Below are 23,852 nucleotides of genomic sequence, written 5' to 3' on the forward strand. Positions count from 1 at the left end.
TAGAGACTCAAGTCTACACTGAGGGGGTTTTAAGGTTTGGAGCCACTAAATTGTGCTACATTCAGGTTACAGTCCTGAGGAGTAAGTGTATAGACGGGTACAATAGAGGAAGCTCTTTGTACCAAATGGGTGCCCTTGGGACTATAGCCCTCCTCTGAAGATCATCTTCCCAGTACTTATTTTATTCATTTACCATGTGATTTTAAAACATGTGTTCTATGATAGAACCTGGAGAGATGGCTCAGCAGTTAAGGGCACTGGCTGCTCTTCCAGTGGATCTAGTTTAGTTCTCAGCACCCACATGACAGCTCACAACCATCTCTAATTCCAATTCCAGGGCATCTGATTCCCTCTTCTGGCTTCTTTTGGGCATTGTGTGCATGTGATACAGACACACATGCAGGCAGAACACCTATACACATAAAATTAATGAAACTTTACAAAAAGATTCTAAAGGCAAGTTCATGTTCTCATAGGGAACACCTGAAGGCTACTTACTGATGCTGGATACCCAATAGCTGCCTGCTTACTAATCTTTGTGTTTGATTTCTTGTTTCTCCTCCCTGGACCTCTTCTACCCATACGAGCAGTCCTCTGTTGTAAGTGCGCTGCATGCATGAGCTAAAAAAAAAAGCACAGTGTTTCTGGTGTCATTGCTTAAACGCGATTCAGCATCATCCCAAGACCAGACAAGGTCCCATCTCTTCTCAGCCTGGATGTTAGTTTATTTTTATGACCTTAGCTCCATCCTTTGAGCCTTCAATCCTAGCCTGAATATTTTTTTAAGTGCCTACTTTGTGTCAAGCTCTTCTACAGGGTGGGGCTGTGAGAAAGCATCAGGCATGACCACTGACTGTCCTACACACAGATCACACTCTGGTAACACGGCCAAGTATGTGCAAAGTAGCCACAGTGGGGAAACGGAAATGGGAGCCTTCCTCAAAAAGGCACCCTGCACAGTGAGGCCTGAAGAATACATTTGATTAAAAAGAGCTTCAGCCACCCATCCATCACCAATGCTGACAAGGCTGTGTCTTATCTCCTGGGAAGTCTCGGGCAAGACAGGCCCTTAAGGAACTGCTCAAAGCAGACCAGGTCTTTATGTCACATTCATTGAAGTGGCCTGTGGAGACCCTGCAGTTAAGAATCTTTAGAACTTTTTGTTCAAGAGACATTTGGGGAGGCAATGAGGTGCCAAAGAGGTCTCCAAACAGCTCAGCTGCTGTCTGTTTCTAGATTTCAAATCCCTGTGGAAAAACACATTTGAAAAAGTTCTCACCATATATACAAAATCACATTTTGAACCAAGCCTCAGACCTCCACCTAGAGTCCAGCAGAGCGCTAAGAAGAGTTTGGAGACTTCTGCTCTGTTTGCCGTGGCTATGACCTCGGTGGTTTCTGTTTCTCTGCCAGTCGGGGCAGGGAGACTTAACTATTGTGTTTGTTCATGGTACATCTGTGTCAGAACCTAACCTCTGGACTTGTGGGAGTGCTGGTCCAGGGGACAAAGTATGAGCAGGTAGCTGTGATCCAGGATCTATTGGGATAGAACAGCACATTCTAGAAAGTGGGTGTGTCCTTGGATTTAAATCTCCACCCTGAAGAGCCGCTATGCATCTGAGTAGAAACAGAGCATTTTTTTTTTCATCTGACCCTCAACCTTTCTTTCTTTCTTTCTTTTTTTTTCTCTCTCTATATATATCAAGATATTAGACAAGGGAGACTGGCTTGACCTCAGTATCATTCCACTAAGTCTGTGCTTAGATTCACTGTGTGGTTTGGCCGTTGCTTATAGATGGTCTTGGTGCTTGCTGTAGGTAGAATCTTACTTTGTCAGAAACTCCCGTGAGGAAAACTTAAGTGATTTTTCCTTGTCTCCAAACAAGGTTTCTGTCTTCTGTGTTTGAAAGTGAGTAACTGTGGTCCCTTTGTTTGCAGATGCCAAAAAGGCCTTGGATTCTTTTAGCGACAATGTTAAGAACGTGAGCCAAAGTATTCCTATTGAGGAGGTGCTATTTCAGGTCTCCTATTACCTGAATGACAGCAACAGATACTTCCACCAGGAGCTGCCCAAACTGGAAGAATATGACTCATACTGGTGAGGGCCCCCTTGGAGCTGGCAAATGAGGGGCCTGAAGCCTGAGCTATGTACCCCTGCACACACACACACACACACACACACACACACACACACACACACACACAGTCTAAGTGCTCACTGAGACAGCTCAGAGATTAAAATTGGAACAACACAGAAATGGTTTCCGAGTAACGGTGACATGCGTATTCATGAGCTACTCCTTGTTTAAAAAGCAGAAATTGAGGGACTGGAAACCCTGAAGCTACACAACTGACAGTGTGGGATCTTGGTATTAATTCCGTCTTGAATCTTTGCTAGTGTTAATATGACAAAAATGTGTGAAGTGTAAACGTAATCAAGAAGGGGATTTGGGAAAACGTCCTCATTGATTTGGGAAACGAATACACTGAGGCTGGTATTTTTCTGAAGGAACCTGTTTTTCTGAGCTGTGATGTGAAGCCACTAGCTTAGCATCTGAGCTGGGGGTTGGGGGCCTTGGGAGAGCTGCTGTACCCAGGACTTAAATAATGCCGGTTGTGTGGTTGGACTTGGAATGTGCTGATGGACATTGCAGACAGAGAAGGACTTAGGGGTTGCATGAGGGTAAGGTGTACTTTCTTCTCTCAACGGTGCAGTCTTAGAACTTGCCCTCTGGAGAGCTTGGGGGCTTTCTCTCACCTGGCTTTCTTTCTGCTTGAGTACACAGACAGATGGTTGGATTGGAGCCTCAGGGGAAGGGGTGGTTCAACGTGTTCACTCAGCATCTTATGTATGTTTCCTACAGTGCTTTCTGACATCTGCAGAGTTACGTTCTATGTGTGACTGTTTTGTAGAGAAAGATTTGGGGGCTCAGAAAAGGGAACAGACTCCTTTAAGGACATACCATCTGGTGGTGCCATAGATCACTGCAAATGAGTAATCTTCCGGGGTGGGGGGCATGTTGCATTTCTTTTGTGGGGCTAGGACACCCCAACAGACCTAGGGGCAGACATAAGACAACCTCCCCCAGAGGCCTTGAGAATTCATTGTTGTTTCCCAAGTAGGACAGCATAGCACATTTGTCTGTCTGCCCTGACAGCTACCCACCCTTCCTTCCTCCAGTCTTGCTTGGAGACCATAAAGCTTTTTTTTTTTTTTTTTTTTTTTTTAACTTTCTTTTCAACTAATCATTTGATTCATTAACCTTGAAAGTTCTCTGAAACCAGGCTCCAGAGTTTATTTGATTTGGCCTTCCTGGTATCTGGAATGAACCTCTCACAGAATGACTGCTGCTAGCTATTAGTGTAATTACCAAAATTGCTTTTAATTGAATGAAAGGCTTGTGTGTCCACTTCTGTCAGGAGGCCCCAAGATGAACAGATACTGCTGTTTTTTTTTTTTTTTAGTATCTTAAATGTTGGGAAGGATTCTTAGCCTTGAGTGCTCCTCAGCTTCGGGGAAAGTTGGTGCGCATCCCAGGGCTGCCAGTAAGACCTAATTGAGGCTCCATTATTCTAAAACGTCTCTCAGGGCCATTACAAAATTAAGTTTTGCATTCTGTAGACATTTGATTTAGGATGCTCATAAAATTCTAAGTGTCTCATGCATCTGCCACACAGAGTATTTTCTGGTTTGGCAAGAAGTACGATGCCCCAGAATAACCCCTGTAACCCCAGAAGAGATTTGAGAAAGAAAGAGGAGCTTACTCTGTTTTCTCTGTCATCTACCTGAACCTTTGCCACAACTTTCAACACTAAGAAGTTTGACAGGGTTTGAACGCCTTAGGTGTGTTTTGATCAGAGCCCTGAGGAAGCTTGGGTCTGCTATCCGAGCCATGTTTTGTTTGTGGGTGTTCACCACTACCACGGAGAGAGGGCACTACAAAGCCAAAGGAAAGTGTAGAGGCTGGTTTGCTTAAGAAGCAGAAGTGGAAAGGGCTCTTCTCATGAAGGCTTGCTATCTGATGTTAGATAACCAACACTACGCTAGCCTTAGTCCACACTCAACCAATATAGTCACTGCCCGTTTGACATAATAATGGGGCTGGAGAGATGGTTCTGCCATTAAAGACTAGACTCAGAACCAAAAGCTATATACACAATAACACTACTTTTCTTTTTCTTCTTTCTTTTGCAGGTGGCTGGGTGGCTTAATCGTCTGCTTTCTGCTGACCCTCATTGTGACTTTCTTTTACCTGGGCTTGCTGTGTGGTGTGTTTGGTTATGACAAGCGTGCCACCCCAACCAGTAGAGGCTGCGTGTCCAACACTGGAGGCATCTTCCTCATGACGTGAGTCTTCACTCCCATTCTGTCACACAAAGGTAGAAATGGGGGAAGGAGGAGGAGGAGGAGAGGGAGGAGGAGGAGCAGGAGGAGGAGGAGGAAGAGCAGGAGGAGGAGGAGCAGGAGGAGCAGGAGGAGGAGGAGAAGGAGGAGGAGGAGGAGGAGAAGGAGGAAAAGGAGGAGAGGGAGGAGGAGGTGTAGGAGGAGGAGGAGGAAGAGCAGGAGGAGGAGGAGGGGGAAGAGGAGGGGGAGGAGGAGAAGGAGGAGGGTGATGAGCGTGGCATTATGAAACCTGCAGCCTCTTGGACTCACACCGGAGCCTGTGAAGTCACATGGTTTATACATGATGGGCTCCTTTTTAAAGCAGCCATCATGAAAATCTTCTGGAGCTGCACAATACCTATGAATCCTTCATTATCTTCACCCACTCACCCATCTCCTACCCACGCTTGAGACGCAGAGACACCATTGTCTCCTTTAAGCAGTACCACTCACCCGAAACTCTAGGGACTTGATTGAAAGCGGGGTTTGATTGAAGGGCAGCACCTTGGTATCCAAATGTTATGTCCCATGAATTGGGGACAAGAGTGGGTGATAGGTACCTGACAGTGGGGAGCCTGTGGCAGATAGAAGGGACCATCCCTGCTTTAAAGCAGCTGCATATAAGCTCAGATACCTGGAAAAGGTTTCCTGTGAGATACTGAGACAGACTAGTGGACAAGAGCAGCGTGCCCAAGGATGGTACCAGAATGGTCAAGGGGGATTCAGGTGCAGTGGCAATGAATGTGTCACAGAGGAAGCTGGAGGCCTTCCAGTTCTCTCTGTGACAATTGTTCTGGGCTCCATAAGCAGGCTCAGGGGAAGCAAGGATTGGAAACACCACCTTTAGGAGGTGGAGAACCAACCTACCAGCCATAGGCTTTGACTGTTGCTGGTATGAGGAGGAAGATCCGAGAGCTGGTACCATGCACTGATCTGCCTCTTTAACCACAGATTTAAATCAGAATGGTTTGTGCTCTGGGTTTCTAAGTATTTTACCCCAAACAGGCTCTAGTATCCTGTACCTTCGTTAGCATTAATGCAGATTTGTCTAAAAGTATTCTTAAAATGAGTGGCCTGGGGCCTGCCAGGACCCAAGAAAGCATTCCACATGAGAAGCCTACTTGTTTACACATGTGGTTTTAAAGCATTCTTCTTTGGACTGAAGAAATAGCTTAGAGGTAGAGGACTTGCAAGGCTCTGGATACGACCTAGGGATGGAAGGAGGGAGGAAGGGAGGGATCTCCAAATGAGAGTAACTCAACAGGGAAGGAAAAAAGCAATAACAAATTAGACCAGCAAGGAAAAAATGTATTTATTTTGCTTTTTGTTCAATTAATCATAGATACAGATAGATTTGTTTAATGTTAAGACTTTCACAAACCAAAACACAATTTACATATGTACACACACACACACACACACACACACTCTGTCAGTTTAATTTAAACTAGCTTGCATATCTGGGTGCCCATTTTCAAGGTTCTCCAGATTCTGACAAAGGCCACAAAGACACTGTCATGCCCTTAGACTCCTAATTCATATCCTGGCAACTCTGGGAAGGAAGGAGTGTGAGCTCTGAAAGCTCCCTCCTGAGCAAAGATGTGTTTGCACAGTTTTTTTTTTAGGGTGGTGAGGTCTGGCCAGGTAGTGGTGGTGCTAACCTATCACTCAGGTGGCTGGTCTTCAGAGTTAGTTCCAGGACAGCCAGGGCTCTTACACTGAAAACCCCTGTCTCCAACACCCCAAAATGTGGTAAGGTCTGAATATACAGCTGCAGTAAAAGCACTTGTGAGTGGGGCACTAGGTTGACTAATATGGCTCTCTAGAAAAGAGAAATGTTTCCAAGATAAGATAGGGATCACAGAGGTGGGCGTGTATTATTATAACCACACAGTTCAGGCTGGGTAGTCATTGTTCTGTTCTTTCTAATCACCAGAGTATTCTCTGCACATTCTTTCCTTCATTCCTTTCTCTTGCCTTATCATTTTCCTTGTTGCCCTTAGAGTCAAACTAGGGTTTTACCCATGCTAGCCATGTGCTCCACCACTGAACGACATCACCAGCCCTCCTGCATAGGGCGGCTTTTCTTTTGCTTCCTCTTGTGGTTCATTCTCCTCTTGCTCCTCCTCTCTTCTGGTCCCTATAATACACATCAGTGTGTTCTTACACTGGGCCAGTGTTCACATCACTGACCTATGTACCCATACCTGTCCACAACACTGACATATGTGCACACACCTGTCCACAGCACTGATCTATGTGCACACACTTGTCCACACCACTGACCTTTGTACACACACCTGTCCACAGCACTGATCTATGTGCACACACTTGTCCACACCACTGACCTTTGTACACACACCTGTCTAAGCCGCTGACCTATGTGCGCATACCTATTTATGCTACTGACCTATGTGTACACATATTTGGAAAATAGAGGCTGGCGACTACTGTATCCATTCCCTTTCAAACAGAAAGAATGTCGACCAACAACTCCCTTACAACACTTCTTCCCACACACCAGACTTCTCGGCAGCATAATCTGCGTTGCTTCCTGTTTTCTCGTCTCCCAGTAGCTCCCAGGCCCTCTCCAATTTATTTTTGTCACCCATCATTTCACCTCTCAAATCAACAGTAACTTTCAGTCTTCACAACAGCAGGGGCAGGAGTGTTCGCCAGGTTGAGCAGTCCCTTCAGCAACTGTGCAAAGTCCCCATTCCCAGGTGACAACTTCTTACCTACATGATTTCCTTCCTGCTTCTCTGGCTCTCTTCCTTGCTCTCTAATACAGGCTGTCTTTCCACCACCCATTCTTCAGAAGTTAAAGTCCTCCAGGTCAGCCCCAGAATGCTTGTCCCTTCAATCCATCCTCATTGTCAAGAAACCATTTCTAAGCTGCTGATACTAATGTGTCCTCTAATTCCATGTATGTGCTCCAAACACATTGAACTCCTCCACCACACTGTAACATGAACAAGGTCAATTTCCTCTTCTCTTCTTCCTCCCTCTGTTCTTCCCATCGCTTTCCATGTTATATTTCATTCATCCACTGGCTCCTCTCCATCAATAACAGCCACTGTCCTGGACCATAAGAGCCTCCACAGCGGTGTCTTACCATTGTTGACAACTATCCAACTCACTCTTCACATTATGCCAAAAGTGTATTTCTTCAGAAAGAAATTGGTTCATATTCATCCTAGGTTTCAGACCCCCATTGCTCTTCCTTGGAATCTCCCAGCCTCTATCCACTATGGGGACAGAACCACACGAGTCCCTTTCAGAACGTCAATGGTGCTATGTGAGTTATTTTACTCATTACTGCAACATAGTAAACAACTGAGCAAGGAAGATGTTTTTATAGTTTAGGGGCACATCCATCATGGAGAGGAGGTCATGGCAGCAGGAGCTGGAGGCTCACACTGCAACCACAGGCAGGAAACAGGAAAGAGAGTGTTGTTTTCTCTTTTGCATCAGCCTGGCCCCTTAGCCCATGGAATGGTGCTTCCTACAGTTAAGGTAGATGGTCCCATTCCAATTATTCTAATCCAGATAACCCTTCACAGACATGCCTAAGAATATCCTCCAAAGGCCCAGATGTTTGAATAGTTGGTCCCCAGTAGGTGGAGCTGTTTGGTAGGTTTAGGAGGTATAGCCTTGTTGGAGGATGTATGTCACTGGGGGTTTTGAAACCACTTTGAGGTTTCAAAAGCCTCATACCATTCCCAGTGCTGTTGCAGAAACCTGGTGACCCACCAGTCAAAAATAAAGGCACTGAGACCTTTCAATATTCCAACGCTTAAGCCTTAGCTATGCAGTCAGCTCACATAAGTTAACACTGTCATCTAGCTCTGTCCTACACATGAATAGCTATACCTTCTATTCCCATAGTCACGTCTCCCTTCTCTCTTGTCTCCTGATGAAAAGACTGTTTTCTTTCTTCTTCCCAGAGTCCTTTGCTCTGCCCAGAAGTCCCACATTCCACCTCCTGCCCTAGCTATTGGCCATCAGATTTTTATAACAACTAATCAGCAATAAGATACATCTGATACAACTCATAAACAGTCTAGGGATAAAGGTCAGTGTAACCTTTTCTTTAGGATTTCTAAAACAGGAGGCCAGTGAAAGGTCACACTAATGACAATATCAGAATCTGTTAAGCATTTAGCTCACTGTCATTTCATCAATTAACAACCGAAGATGAAGAGACACACATTAATACAATGTGAATGCAGGTTACCTCCACACAATGAACTCTCCATTTCCTGCTTACGTGCCTTTGCTCTAGCCACTGTCTATGCTGCCATGCTTCACCACCATGACCGAACTTTATCTCTCTGGAACTGTAAACAAAACAAGCCCTTCTGTGAATTCTCTTCAGCATGGTGTTTTATCACAGCCATGGAAAGCAAGCAAAGACAGTATCTCACTGGTGTACCTCACAGCTTATCTCCTAAGTGATTCTAGAGCCTGTGAAGTTGGCAGTATGGATCTCCACAGGCACACTTCCTACATATAGTTATCTGTCTGTCTGTCTATCTGTCTATCTGTCTATCTATCTATCTATCTATCTATCTATCTATCTATCTATCTATCATCTATCTATCTCTCATAAGCTTTTAGCTCACTGTCTCATAGATAGATAGATAGATAGATAGATAGATAGATAGATAGATAGATAATTATATACGTAAATCTATCTCAGAATTCGTTTTGAGCTAACCCCAGAGAGCAGGCTCCAGACTCTGCGAGACCACAGGTAAACCCAAGACGTTCATCTAAGTATTCTGTGAACATTTTCTAAGACTCTTTGCTTGTGGAAGGTCAAGGTATTTTTTAACCCAAAAGCACTGGAGATGGCAGGTCCGCTGTGCTTGATGAGTAGGTGGGGTTAGTGAGAACTCACAGGCATCACTCATGTTGTTTGTATTTTTTTCCAGTGGGGTTGGATTCAGCTTCCTGTTTTGCTGGATATTGATGATCCTTGTGGTTCTTACTTTTGTTGTTGGTGCAAATATGGAAAAGTTGATCTGTGAACCTTATGCAAACAAGAAATTATTACAGGTAAATATGGTTTGCTATTTATACGGGAGGCTTGGGCATGTTCTTGGGTCTCACCATATCTTGTGGATTGTATCAACTGAAAATCTATAGGGACTTTGCTCTCATTGAACAAGTTGAAATTCTGCTTGTAATGCCTAGATCTCTCTCTCTCTCTCTCTCTCTCTCTCTCTCTCTCTCTCTCTCTCTCTCTCTCTCACACACACACACACACACACACACACACACACACACACACATGATAATAGGCTTACCCTGGTAGATATCAAGGAGGCACCATTAATTGAATTTCAGGTTTGCTTTCCCCAAGACTCCAGGACTCAGACTGTACTTTTACTTTCTTCATTAATATAGAGGTTTGGTTCATATGTCTGGCTCCCTAGTATCTGTAGATTTGTATGTACATGTGTATGCTGTTTGTCTGTGATGTTTGTATGTATATAGTATTGTGTATCCTTGTCTGGAGGTCAGAAGTTAATGTCAGATGCCTTTGTCTTTTCCACTACACATTTTGAGACAGGAGCTCTCACTGATTCCTGAGTTCACTAATTGGCTATCCTGGCTGACCAGTAAGGCCCCAGGATCTGCCCTTCTCTGCCTATGGTGCTAAGGTTAGCCATCTCTACAATTTTCCTTTCCATCGGTGCTAGGATCCGAACTCAGGTCCTCCCGCCTGCACGGTAAACACTTTACCTCCTGAGCCATGTTTCCAGCCACAGATCCTCACTTTTGAAACCTATTTATACTACCCCTTTTTATTGTTATCATTAGTCAAGAGAAACTAAATTGGGACCACCAACAGATCACATCACCTCTATTTAGCTTCCTAAAAAAAGAATGGTAGGACATTGCCTTCAAGGTATGTGTATGAAAAAATGACTAAGCAGAGGCGAACTTCATGTTTGGCCTAGAACTCACAAAGACCTGCCTGCATCTGCCTCCAGAATGCAGGGGTTAAAGGCGAGCACCCTCATGGCCAACTGGGAGATAAATGTTCACTTTATCCTGAGGGACTGAGTCTATTGCTTTATGACTTGATCTTATTTTTCTAAACCAAATGGTCTAACTCATCTTCTCGTGTGTCTGATAAATTGACGTTGCTCTAAAAACACAAAGTTCAGTTTTTCTGATTGATGTAACTTTGGTGCTCAACCTATTTATTCTAACTGTGCACTGTTCTCCCATTTTCACCTGAGAACGAATAAGAATTGTCACAATAAAAAATATCCCCCAAAATCTAACAGAACGATACATTTGATTGTATGAGTAAGTTGTATAGCTGTCTCTAAAACAACTTCTATGTTTGTTCCAGGTTTTGGATACTCCCTACCTGCTCAAGGAACAATGGCAATTCTATCTCTCTGGTGTGCTCCTCAATAACCCAGACATTAACATGACCTTTGAGCAAGTCTACAGGTATTAATTCTTGCAATAGACATTTTCTGTTGTGGGTAGATTTTGCTACCCCACCTATGGGCCAGCCATGCTACCAGCCCAGGAGCTATCTCAGATCCATGAATAGAACTCTCTCTCTCTCTCTCTCTCTCTCTCTCTCTCTCTCTCTCTCCTAAACTTTCCCCTGCTACCCCACACCCAATCGAGGAAGTGGCTGGTGGCCACTTACCTGAAAACTCACATGGCTGGTTGGCTTTATCTTCTGCTGCTACTGTGTCCCCTTCTTTTCCAGTCTCTTGTTCTTCTGCTCTACCTATGCAACTGTCAGTGCCCCACCCCATGCCCAGCCATTGGCCGTGGACATCTTTATTGATAGATCAAAAGCTGGTTGGGGACAAGGGATTTAAGTGTCTGGACATACAGATTCAAAGCATTAGCACCAATCTTCAACAATGTTCCTGCTGGCAATGTCTTTTGTTGTTGCTAAGAATGAGAATTTTATTTTCAGTGTTTTTTTCCCCATCCTAATGGTATGAAGTTCCAACTTCAGTACTAAGCTTTTTTCTAATCTCAGTAAAATGTCATAGAAAATGACCCCAAAGTGTCATCTTTCCAAGCCCTTGTGACCTGGCTTTGGTGATTTCTCAGTCCCCTTGTCTTGGTATTCCCTAAGATTCCCTGGCTAATGTAACAATAATATGCATTAACAAGGTCCTTTAAGAACTCAGAGTGTGGCACATTCACAGACACCACAATAGTGAGAGAGCTTTAGGGCAAGCTTGTGCGCCCTGTCATCAAGTCACCTAGTTCCTGTGGATCTGGAAAATTTCATTCTTCTCCACTCAGTATGATGCATAAGCCACAGGAATCTTTCCCTGAAGTTGTTACAGCCAAGTGAGACACGTGTGTTTGCAGTAGTGCCTGACACATGATAAGAACGTGATGTGACAGTGTTCGTTTTCATGCATTTCTTCCCTTGACATGGGAGAACATTGGTATCCCTGATGCTAACTGAATACACAGATTTCCCCAACCCTTTTATAACCGTAAATCTTCAAGTCCTGCAGCAGTGATGGGACAGACTTCTCATGTGTAACGGACCCCTCACTTTGAAATTTACCTTTCATTTTCCCTCCCTTTGGTAGTAAGTTGGCCGAGAAAACATTCAAGCAGTCAGCATCCTTCCCCTGGAAGCATCTTCTTCCCTATAATGTTTCCTTTTGGGTAGAAGATCTGGTCATTTTCAGGGTCCCCTTTGGGTCTTTCATAAAGGCCTTTTGAAGTTCAGTGGCCACACAGTTGCATAGAGGAAAGTGTAGATGGCTTCTGGAGGTCTTGCTTGAGCACCTCAAATTCATGGTCATCTGACAAGATACAAAAAATCAGACCTGAGGACCTGAGGCCTTTCCATTGTCTTTAGTTCGGCTTTTAGAGGAGGTCTCTAAATAGTGTGTGATATTCCCTTTCCTCTAAACCTGGGGTAACTGGGGTGCTCACTTCCCATCATGCATTTTGACAAGATGGAGAAATGCTCCTACTAGTTTGATGAATGGCAAACCTCCTCCTTCATCCTTAGTGGGAGCCAGAGATTGCCATGCTGATGAACTGGTCATGTTTTCTCTGCTTCTTTCCACAGGGACTGCAAAAGGGGTCGAGGCGTGTATGCCGCTTTTCAGCTTGAGAATGTCTTCAACATCAGTGAGAATCTCAATGTTGAGAAGGTGAGTCGTTAGAGCCAGTTATAAACTTGAACTTGGTGTATTTCTTCCCTCTGGTTGAGGCTGATGTGAAGGCCACAGAAGTTAAGACACGGTGTTAAAATAACAATGGGTACAGAGCTCATCAAAACACTTATAGGAAAAGCTCTTGACACTGGAAAGCTGTTGAGGCGTTGTGGCCCCCTTAGTTCCTCTAAAGACTTTCAATAATGCCAAATCAGCAAGATATGGGCCAAGACTTTCTCCCTCAGTCCTGCTTGGGATCTACTTGCTCCAGCAGCAATAAGTACATTTGCAATCCTCACACTTACCTGTTAATCTCCAAACATTTTTCTCACTGCCAACCAGTTGTCCTTATCTTCTTCACAGTTTTTCTATAGACTATGCAAAACCCTCCAGAGAGGTCTCCTATAAGAGGAAACCCTTAGTTTTATCGAGCGAGCACGCTCTACAAGATGATGCCTACTGACTTCCCAGGGACGTTGGCTCTTTAAGACCAAGTTCCTCTATTCTGCCAGGTCTGGGACTTGGGATCAGAGATGGAAAAGTATGGTAGTCACTGTCTTCATTCCTTACAACGTAAGCACTGCCACCCCAGGGCTCCTGAATTGGTTATGTGAACCATACCCACCTGTGACAAGGAGCAGAAAGGATGGAGTCCTAAGGAGAATGACTGTCTTAACTGCTCCAGTCCGCACCCTTGTCATGTCTTGAGATGCCAAAAAAAGTCCACTCTACAGCACACTGGACAAAAGAGCAAGAGTTTCTGCTCTTGGTCAAGAGAACAGTTATGTTAGACATCTTCAACCATCCTACCAGGAGGCCTTTTTAAGTCTTCTCGGCTTCCATAATGAGTAGATAGATCCAGAGCAAGACCAGGGGAGAAGGTTCTGCCCCCCATCTTGTTCACTTTGGCATCATAGAGGGTCATGAGAGGAACCAAGATGGTTCTACAGCTTTCTCCTGTGAGGACCTTCTGTTTGAAAGGTTTATGGGAGTTTTGTATGCAGCACCTCCACTAAGTATTTTCGTAAATGAAACATCATTTTGTGACAAAATCCTAAGCAGATTTTTTTTTTTACACTCCTTTGCCCAACATGCCATGGGCTATTTTCCCTGCATCCCACAATGAAACAGTTGAGAATGGTATCCGGGCACTGTATTCTGAAGGACACTACTGGTTGGCTATTAAAACAACCCTAAATCAGCAACCACATTCCCAGGATCTTTGTCTCCCAGAAGATATCTCCTATGCCTTCCTGTTGCTGGCTCCTTCCCTGGAATGACAGCCCGCTCTGTCCTTTCAGCCTGTTTGTCAAGAACTGATGCTCAGAGCTCATTTCTTCTCTACAGCCCATTTCCACTGAGTCCCTTCTGCCTGGTCTTCTAGTGAAATTCATGTGTCCCTCTTATGACTCGGCCTCTTGCTTTGAAGTCTTTAAGGGTAGAGGTGTGACCTTACTTCTCTTTAGAATGCACCTCCGGAGAGAATGCTTATGGAGGCCGGGAAGGAAGCAGTGATTCCAAAGTATGTGCATCTCTCTTGATCTAGTAACCCCCATTCTTCTTGAAGGCACTGAACATGTGACCTTGGAGGGTCAAAGGATGCTTTTTTTTTCACACAGCTTTCTGAAGACATAGCCAAGGAGTTGAACAACCTGAATGTGAACATTGATAGCATCGAACTGTTGGACAAAACAGGAAGGAAGAGCCTGGAGGACTTTGTACATTCTGGGATAGATAAAATCAGTTATTCCATATACTTGGAGGAGGTATGTGTCAGATACAGAAGCATGATCTTTGGGGAGAAATTAGGGTATTACACACATGTGTTTCAGTTTCATTTGTGTTTATCACAGTAGTGGGGTCACATAGCATAAAGGTCAGCATTTCTAAGGCCAGCAGTTTAGGGCATTTAGTGTATTCATAGTCCCTCCAGCCCCAGCATTGTTTCACCACCCACAGAAAGCACTCTACACAAAAGCAGTTGTACCCCAGCTCCAAACTCCTGGTAGCCACCCATCTGTGCTCTGTTCTGTATAATACATATAAGTAGAAATGTATACTTATTCTCTAGGTCATTCTACTGAGCATGCTTTTAAGATCCATGAATGGTACAGTGTGTATTTGTCGCATTTCTTTTCATGGATGAAAATAATACATACATACATACATACATACATACATACATATATATATATATATATGCAAATGTTGTTACCTATGTAACAATTTCTAGCTTTAGTTTGTTACCTGATAGCTGTGGCCCTCTGTTGTTTCAGATTTCAAAAGCTCTTTGTCTATAAGGTGTTTTTGTTTAGTTTGGTTTTTTCATTTCCTCCCTGGTAGGCAGCGAAATCCCCTACCAAAGTGGATCTGCTGACATTTGCCTCTTCTCTGGAAGCAAAAGCAAACCAGTTGGTAAGTTCGAGTAGCCTGCTTCAATACCGTTGTAGTTGGAACAGCAAATGTCAATAGCATCGTTTGGGAAGCCACAAAGAGGTCCCTGTCACCGTGGCTTGACTGTGTCTCACAAACACTTCACCAGTGCATTAGAGACCCCAATGGCAAGTGTCCCTACATGGTCCAGAAGACTTTTTGGCTTTGTATGTGCTTTCACGGATCCTCACTTCCACTCCACACACACACACACACACACACACACACACACACACACACACACACGGCATGCATGTGTGCATAAACACACACACATACATATACACAAAATGTGCATGCACAGAGACATGTACATATAGGGACACATACATATATGATATATTATATCACACACAGCATGCAGGCAGACACACACACACATGTACACAGATATATAGACACATACATACACTCATACAGACATGCACACATTTGCACACACACACATTTTCTTGCATTGTAAGGAGTGGTAACTGAGTTGTGTCTTGCATCACTAACAGTGAACATAGACTAAGCAGAGGCACCACCATAGCCCACAGAACCCCCCTGCCATCAGCTCTCTTACGTGGCCAGACTGGTCCCCTCTAAATAGTAGGCTGTGGTGACAAGGAAGCTGCGCTCTAGAGGAAGACCCCGGTTTAAATCCTGACTTGGTCTCCTCCTAATACTAGTAGCTTGAGCAAGGTGTTTCACACACCCATGCCTTTGTTTCCCAATCTGTAAGATGGAGGCAGAAGCTAAACCTGCCTTACAAGACTGTCATAGTCCAGACACTGACCATAGTTTAACTGTGAGTTAACTTGGTTTTTCTCAACAGTCAAATAGGGAACTTTAGTGGCTGTATAATTTGGGGGCAGAGGAGAAGAAACTAGAGCATCGTGCGTTTAGGAAGTGCTTAGGAGTGTGAGTTGTTGCTGAATCCGTGGCTTTGTAGTTTGAAGCCGTTTGTCTGGGTGCTGAGTCTCGGGGCTAGCCCCGAGGGCCGTGCCATAACTGTCTAAGAGGGTTCTGACTTACATGGTTATCTAGTGTCTTCTGTCTTTTACGGTTAAAGAGCGGGTGTTGTGGTGCAGAGGGATAGTATTGATCCCCACATGTTTTCTTTTCTCTGCAGCCTGAAGGGAAGCTGAAGCAAGCCTTCTCACTGGATGTCCAGACTATTAGAGCCATCCACCAGCAGCACGTTCTTCCCGTGCAGCAATCACTGGTAACAGCCAACAACCTGTGGCATTTTGTGGCAGCCTGAGTGAAATCCCGCACCTTGTTAGCTAGCTTAGTCGCAGATAGTCTCGAGACACACCATCCTATGTTGGAAGAAGGCCTGTCCGCTCAGCCTCAAACATGGAGCTGGGCTTTAAAAACCACGACCTTAAACCATGCCTTCCTTTACTGCTCGCCCCTCTCGTCCTTCCATGAGGGTGTGAGCAGCGAGGTTCTCTCCACACCTGTCTCCAGCACCTCACCTTAGCCTGCATCCCGGCTAGTAGGCCTCCTGGGTGGTGGGACTGTGGCTCTGGGCCCGTGCTGACATATTCTCTAATTCTCTTTCTCCAAACTCTGCTTAGAAATTTGTGAGGGTGAGGGTAAGTAGCTTTGTGTCCTTTAGCACTGTTGGCCCCATCTGTGGCTAGTCTCTCTGTCCCCTCTGTTCTGTCCCCAAACCTCCCAATTCTCTGTCCCCTTGCTTCTTCAGTTCTATAGGAAACAATGGGTAGTTTGCAGTTTGAGATCCCACAGACCTGGTTTCAAATCCCCCCTTTGTCCCTCCAAAACATAATGATTTCCCGGTGTCAATCAAACAGTGAGGTTCCCAATAATAAACGTGAGAAGAATTCTGGACTTTTGGGGTGACTCCTATGTCACTGTCAATTAGTTCACGGGAATATCCGACCTGAGCTTAGGGGGCTCAGGAAGCAGAGGAATTGATGCTAATCCTGCTCCCGGGCCTGTCTGCGGCTGTCAAAGGGAGAACTGTGTGGGAACTGGGTCCCTGTGTCAGCTGCTCAGGTTTGGGATGCACGCAAGTCCATCCTCTCCAATATAGACACGTATGGGTCTAGTTTTCACTCTGGTGTCTCTTGTCTCTTCTCCTTCTTACTTCCTGGTTTGCTAGACTTCTACAGGATTCTCCTGTTGGATCCATATACTCTGTATTGGCTCACTACAGTTCTGTCCTTGTGCACACCTAAACATTGAGAGCACATGTGAGCATACTTACAGTTATTTGTGTTTTTCTTCAATGCTTTGCTTCAGGTAGGCTGGTCACCCTGGTCCTTTCAGAGCTAGGACAACCTACTTGGCCCTAGATCTATCATCTAAACCAGGCAGGGGCTGGAAAACTGCCCCCTATCAACCACAACCTGACCCAATTCAGCCTGCTGCCAGTTTTTCTTTTTCTTTTTTTTTTTTAAATAAAGTTTTATTGGGACACAGCCATTGCAGCTAAGTAGAAACTATCTCTGGCTGCTGTTAGCTATAAGAATAGAATATGGCCTGTAAAACCTGAAGTATTTGCAATGTAGCTCTTTACAGATAAGGTTTGCCCATTTTAACCTAAACCATTTAGGTAAACCATGCTTGATGGGAAGGCTCTGTTTTAAAAAGAGCTTTTCCACCAATTAAACCTTCATTTTGAAGGAGTTCCTGTTTGCTGTGTGTGATATGCTAACCCTTATAATATATAATTCTATCTTTTTTAAAATAGGTTTTCTTACCCACAAATGGTGCCTAAGGTTCACATTGTTGCTCATGTCTGCTCTACTTTCTATAATGCAGACATTACACTATACAGTCAGATCTGATGTCCATACTGAGAGAGGGGCTGACACAGGGCCTGTGTTGATGTTTTGGGTGAGAATTTTGAAGTCATTTTCCTTTCTCCACCAGAATACTTTAAAGCAAAGTGTCTGGACCCTCCAGCAAACAAGCAGCAAGTTGCCGGTAAGGGTTTGATTTTCTTTCACGAGGTTCGTTATCAGGTACCACACCTAGAATTTCAGAGGTATTGATTTTCACAAACACTTTAAGTTAGATAAAGGTGTTGGGAGTATTTTGAATACCAACCTGGCTTTCCCAAGACTTCCCTTCTCTCAAGGGTTTTTTCATGTAAGACTCAGGAGTCTGGGTCTTGCTGGGTTAGGAGGCAAGCTTAAATATGGTTACCCTTATAAAGATTGTGTTGCACACCAATGGTAGTCTCGGCACTGTTAATCGTACATGCTCACTATAACTTCTGAACATGCCATTGGCTCTTCAACTTGCTTATTCCCCAAAAGACTCAGCCTGGAAGAGTGGCCTCTTGTCACAGCTGGTAGGGAACATGGCAGTAGGCAGACAGGCATGGTACTGGAACAGTAGATGAGAGTTTACTTCTGATCCACAGGCATGCGGAGAGGGAGACAGAGGAAGGGAGAGAAAGAGACAGAAAGAAAGAGAGAACTGAAATGGCATGGGCTCTTTAAATCTCCCACCTCCAGTTACAAAACTCCTCTAACAAGGCCACACCTCCCAATCCTTCCCAAACAGTTCCACCAACTAGAGGCCATGTTTTCAAATACATTTGCCTAGGGACCATTCTCATTACGTTATCATTCTCATAACGATATACACATACATACCACACACCACACACACACATACACACACACACCACACACAATACACACACCACACACACATACACACACACGCCACACAAACACACCACATACACATACATACACACACATACCACACATCACAAACACACACACACAACAGATTTACTGTTTGTGGTTTTGCAGGAATCATTTTAGTTATTAAACAATAAGAGACTGACACACTTGGGGCATAAGTAAATGCATGGATTGCCATTAAGCTGCTGCTCAGGGTACTGCCTCTTGTCTTACAGCCCATTAGTTGGAACAAGTCATTTGGCTACAACCATTGTTGCCATCATGAGATGAGAAGTAAAGTTCTGCCTCAGTACAGGGAGGGGATGGCTTCCAAGACACCTCAAGAATATTCAGTTCCCTCACATCAATTGCATAGTGTGTGTGTCCAACAGAGGCACACCTTCAGCTGCATGGAAAGCATCTCTAGATTACGTACAACACTCAATGCAGTAGAAATATGTAAATAGCTGGTATCCTGTATTCTTTAGGGAAAAAAATTAGAAAAGTCCTTACACGTGCAGTAAACCTTTCCCTTCCCTGCTGCAAAAGATCCCAAACTCTTAGATTAGAGGACTTGACCATATACCATCCTACTGCTGGGAAGCTATGCCAGGAAGGGTACCAGTCATCTTGAAAGGTTCATTACTCCACCGCAAGAGGCACCCTGAAAAAGAAACTGAACCCCGAGACTATGCTGTGTTCATCTTATATACAGAACTGTGGCAGACGAATCAGAAATAAGTCTCTTTGTTGAACTGGAAAGACTGCTCATAAAAACCCTGGGGTATGAACCCCATAGTTAAAAAAAAAAAAAAAATGTTCCCTCTGCTTTCTTTAGTGAGCCCAATATTGAGACACGGTCCCTCTGAAGACCAGTACATTTGCTTTTCTCCAGGGCTATGCCTGTGTTTCTGGTCCCAGTGTATTTCATACGTGTATGTATGTATGTATGTTCCGTGCCAAGGGGACCTTGTAATGTACTGATGAGCTCACAGTCCTTGCTGGCTCTCTGCACATTCAAGATGAGACCTGCAGGTACATGTTAACTCCACTGGGACCCAGTTTTGGGTATGAAGTGTAGACAGAGAACTCTGTTCTCATTCACTTACCTTGCTGTGTTTCCCTGAACCTCTGTGCAAAAGGAACCTCTTCTTCCTGTTGGTGACAAGTCGTCACATGGGTTTGGAGTGGCTGCCTCTTGGTGTGATGCTCCAACGGGTGAAGGAGGTCAGCTGTGTCCTCTAAAGGAAGCCGGCGATGCAGTTCTTCCAGCCATGTGAATTTACAAACCACCAGGGGATTCCTATCAAAGACACACTGGGCATGTAGCCCCAGAGCGTGTCCTCACTCTGAGCTCATCTCTTCTTCCTGTCCTCAGAGGGCTGAGCCTAGATTTGGTGTTATAGTCCCTAGTCACTAGATGGCTTTTATCAACAAGAATTCTGTGTCTGTGGGTGGGTTCAAGCAGTTTTATATTTATATTTATGTTTATATTTATATTTATATTTATATTTACATCTATATTATTTATATGAATAGAGGGGCTTGGCATTTAGCACAGTGGTAGAATGCTTGTCTAGTGAGCACAGGCCATGGGATCAATCCTGTATTGAAACAGAGAGGGGGGATATATGGGTGGGGGCAGGTTTATGTCTACCACAAACATGTATAGATGCCCCGTTTTGTTGTTGTTAACATACACAGCTATGTCGCAGTATGTCAGCTGCTGATGGAGCAGGTACCCGGTACCAGACATGTGCACAAGCAAATTGCATGGATCTTATTGACAGTATCACTCCATTTTATAGAGGAATTCGGGGCCTTCAGATTTTTGATCTGAGGAGAGTGGGGGGTCTCTAATTGATTTGCAAACTGCCTAATTAAATCTCTTGTTTCCCTCCCAATTATTGTGTTTTCCAGGAGAAAGTGAAAACAATCCTTGCCTCTTTGGATTCTGCTCAGCATTTCCTCAGCAATAACCTTTCCTCCATTGTTATTGGAGTGAGTTCTCTCTTCTTAAACAACTGGGTAGATAAAGTGCCCTCTAAGTATATTACAGGATGAAGAGGCTATACCCAGGAAGTATGCTCTAGTCCAATGGTTCTCAGCCTTCCTAATGTTGCAACCCTTTAGATAAGTTCTTTTTCCGCTGGTGAAATCAGCTAGTTCAAGCCAGATTAGGGTATATTAAATGCAAGTTTATTGAGAAGTAAGTTCATTGGCCCCAAGGACTGAGGCCAGGGGAAGTCACATGGAGAAGGGCAGGAAGGGAGAAGAGAAAGAGGAACAAAGGAACGGTGTGCATTGCAGAGAGAGAAAGGAAGAAGAAGAGAGAGAAAGAGAGGGGGGGGGGACCAAAAAGTCTGGATTATATAGGGAAGAGCCTCTGGGGGAAGGGAAGTCAAGCCCCTGGGCTGGAACGTTTAGGCTTGTGGGCAGGATATCCCTGGTAAGGACTGAGGGATGCTGGGAGAACCTGGAGATCAGGTCTGCTTTGATATCTAAGATATGAACCTCAGTCCCTTGTCCCCAGGTCTGAAACTAAACACCTTTTACCCAGTTCCTCATGCTATTGTGACCCATAACCATCAAATTATTTTATTGCTACTTCATAGCTGTAATTTTGGTATTGTCAGAAATCATAATATAAACATCTGACATGCGGGATATCTGATATGCTACCCACAGGTTGAGAACCACTGCTCTAGTCCTTTTACTAATGGTCCTAATCTTTGCTTCCTCTCTAGGAAACGAAGACATTTGGGGGAACAATAATAAACTACTTTGAACATTATCTGAAGTGGGTCTTGTATGCCGTAAGTAGCCTTGTCTCTTTTGAGCATAAAGGGTGCCACATCTCAGGAGAGTCATTTCCTAGTATAAATTCTGAAGGATATTAAAAGCCTGGTCATTTCAACTGGAGATACATTAGCCTGTTTGGACCCGGTGTTCAGGTCCCCATGGTGTTCCAGGTCGTGTAGAGAACCCGAGGAAGTGGAGAGCAAAGGAACAGGGATTTTATTCAAAGGTGTAGTGAGAACGCAAAACAGCCACACTGCAAGGAAGCAGCTGGCTATCTGAGATGGCTGAAAGGTCAGCTGCCTACTGGTTGAGGCTTTCTCATACGGGGTCCTCAGAAGGAAGAGCTAGTTGCTAGGAATGAGGCAGGGGTGGTTTTCTGTTTTAACTAAAGGCACGGGTTATGTAAGTTTTTATTTATCTCCCATGTCCTTCCCCGTGGGTGTGCCTGGCATTAGTTATACACATGTCCAATTATGCACAGGCATAAGAAGGCTCATAAGGGTTTTCCTTAAACGCTCGCTCAGAGAACACAGTTCACTGTACTGTGCACACATCCTGAATCAGCTCAGGTTCCATTCCCATTTCTCCGCCTCTCCTTCAAGTGTGCTCAAGGATACAGCGAGTTATAATGAGGTTCGTTATGGTGAATTGACATATTGTAATATTGGGGTGGGGTGTGTGCGACTCAGCTTGATGCTGTGAAGGTCTAAAGTGACTAAAGCCATAGTGAGGAAAGGAGCCAGTGACAGCTCAAGCCCAGTGGAGTCCTGTTGTGCTGAGACTTCCTATACATGCCTGCGTTGAGAGGATTTGGAGATAGGGGGAACCAGGACCGTCTTCGGGGTGGGACAGCCTCCCCTAGCCTTTTGCTCACCTTCCATCAGATACCTGTCCACTGCAGCCCTTGGCTGGGCATGTGCGTTCCTTGGTTCGCCCAGCAGTTTTCTATTTATAGCAAGGGTCTCGCTATAAGTGTGTGGAATTGTATCAGCTATAAAACTCCTTCATGCTCAGCATCTGGCAGCCCCTTATGGCTTCCGGGACTTGGAGATGCTCTCCCAAATCCAGCCAGGGATCCTGACTTAAGGCATGATGAGCCTGACTCCGTGAGCATTTGCCTGTGTTTCCCATTCTGCAGATCACAGAGAAGATGACATCCTGCAAACCCATGACCACCGCAATGGACTCCGCTGTTAATGGCATTCTGTGTGGCTATGTTGCTGACCCTCTGGTAAGAAGCCCATCTTTCCAAAAGAGAAGGCATGTTAAGTAACCATGTTCTCCCCGCCCCCGTGTTGTGTTATCGGTAGTTTTCTATGTTTTCAACCTTGTTCTGAGAACTCTATAGCTTTGTGACAAAGTTCTTCTTCTTCTGAAGATTAGGGGCTGGAGAGATGCCACCACTATCCTCCCTGGTCCCATGCCCTTTGCTCTTGTCACCTTCCTTTTCCAAACCAGTTTTCCTTAACCTAATGGTCTTCACTAGAGTTGTTTACAGGAACGTGGGCGAAGCATCATTTATGAGTGTGAGCACCCTTACTAGTGACATGCGATGAAAGAATAATTTTTTTCTTCCCCCATGAACCATTATCTACCTGTAAACTCCCAGGGAGGTCTGGGCTCCAGGAGCCCTACCATCTTTGTGAAAGGATGTTGACAGATCCAGCCTTGTGCAGGGAAGGAACCATAGCTGCTCTTTGTTCAAGAGGGCAACAGCCACATCACGCTTGGAAGACATGCATCCCCACACTAGCTCTCCCATCTTTTGTACCCCTTCCTCTATTTCCTGAGCCTTTCTGGGGGTGATATAGACGCATCACTAATGGGCAGACATTCAGAAGTCACGCTGTTTCTGACCAATTGTGACAGTTACCATTGCTCACTGTAAAGAGAAGCCGCCCCGACAGCCACGCCCACGAGTGAGCGTGAGTGTAGTTATTTGGAAGGTCAGTCTATGGCTGCGTCATGATGGTTCAGCACAGCTACAGAAGTAGCTTCCTCACTAGGGCCTACGACCCCCTAGGCATAGTCTTTGACTAAATTGCTAGTACCAGATGTGAACTATCTCCTGTGCAGCAGACTTCAGAAGCCAGTTAGGAAGAGGTTGGTTACCCCCGTTACGGAGTCACCACTACTACAACCCGTGGGCGGGCACATCTCCCCTGACCTGCAGAGGGTGCTGCAGACAGAAGTCACAGCAGCCTACACAGGGTCTTCTGCAACACGGAGGGTTAGTCAGTGGTAAGAAGCTTCTAGTCCAGTCCCAGTCTGATTTCTCTGTGTCTTGTAAGAAGAGTGTGTGGCATTTTCTATCACAGAGTCTTACCATTTAGTCTGGTTTGCCCACAACAGCAATGGCAAGGTCAGTATGGCTTCGGAGGTCTCAGAAGCCTCTCTAACCAA

At 44.8% G+C, this 23,852-nt stretch overlaps 1 protein-coding gene across 1 annotated transcript in view; it reads left to right on the forward strand.

Annotated features, from left to right (window-relative positions):
- PROM1 (prominin 1) overlaps positions 1–23,852 on the forward strand; it is a 94,994-nt gene that overhangs the window by 61,675 nt on the left and 9,467 nt on the right. Inside the window, exons 12-24 of the mRNA XM_080908064.1 lie at positions 1,939–2,098; positions 4,196–4,348; positions 9,322–9,445; positions 10,755–10,858; positions 12,474–12,558; positions 14,181–14,331; positions 14,909–14,976; positions 16,109–16,201; positions 16,560–16,577; positions 17,881–17,934; positions 20,568–20,648; positions 21,395–21,463; positions 22,588–22,680. Coding sequence (XP_080764190.1) covers positions 1,939–2,098; positions 4,196–4,348; positions 9,322–9,445; positions 10,755–10,858; positions 12,474–12,558; positions 14,181–14,331; positions 14,909–14,976; positions 16,109–16,201; positions 16,560–16,577; positions 17,881–17,934; positions 20,568–20,648; positions 21,395–21,463; positions 22,588–22,680 — 1,253 coding nt within the window. The remainder of the gene's footprint in view (positions 1–1,938; positions 2,099–4,195; positions 4,349–9,321; positions 9,446–10,754; positions 10,859–12,473; positions 12,559–14,180; positions 14,332–14,908; positions 14,977–16,108; positions 16,202–16,559; positions 16,578–17,880; positions 17,935–20,567; positions 20,649–21,394; positions 21,464–22,587; positions 22,681–23,852) is intronic.

Source organism: Micromys minutus (assembly GCF_963924665.1).
Source record: "Micromys minutus genome assembly, chromosome: 1".
Taxonomy (NCBI): Eukaryota; Metazoa; Chordata; class Mammalia; order Rodentia; family Muridae; genus Micromys; species Micromys minutus.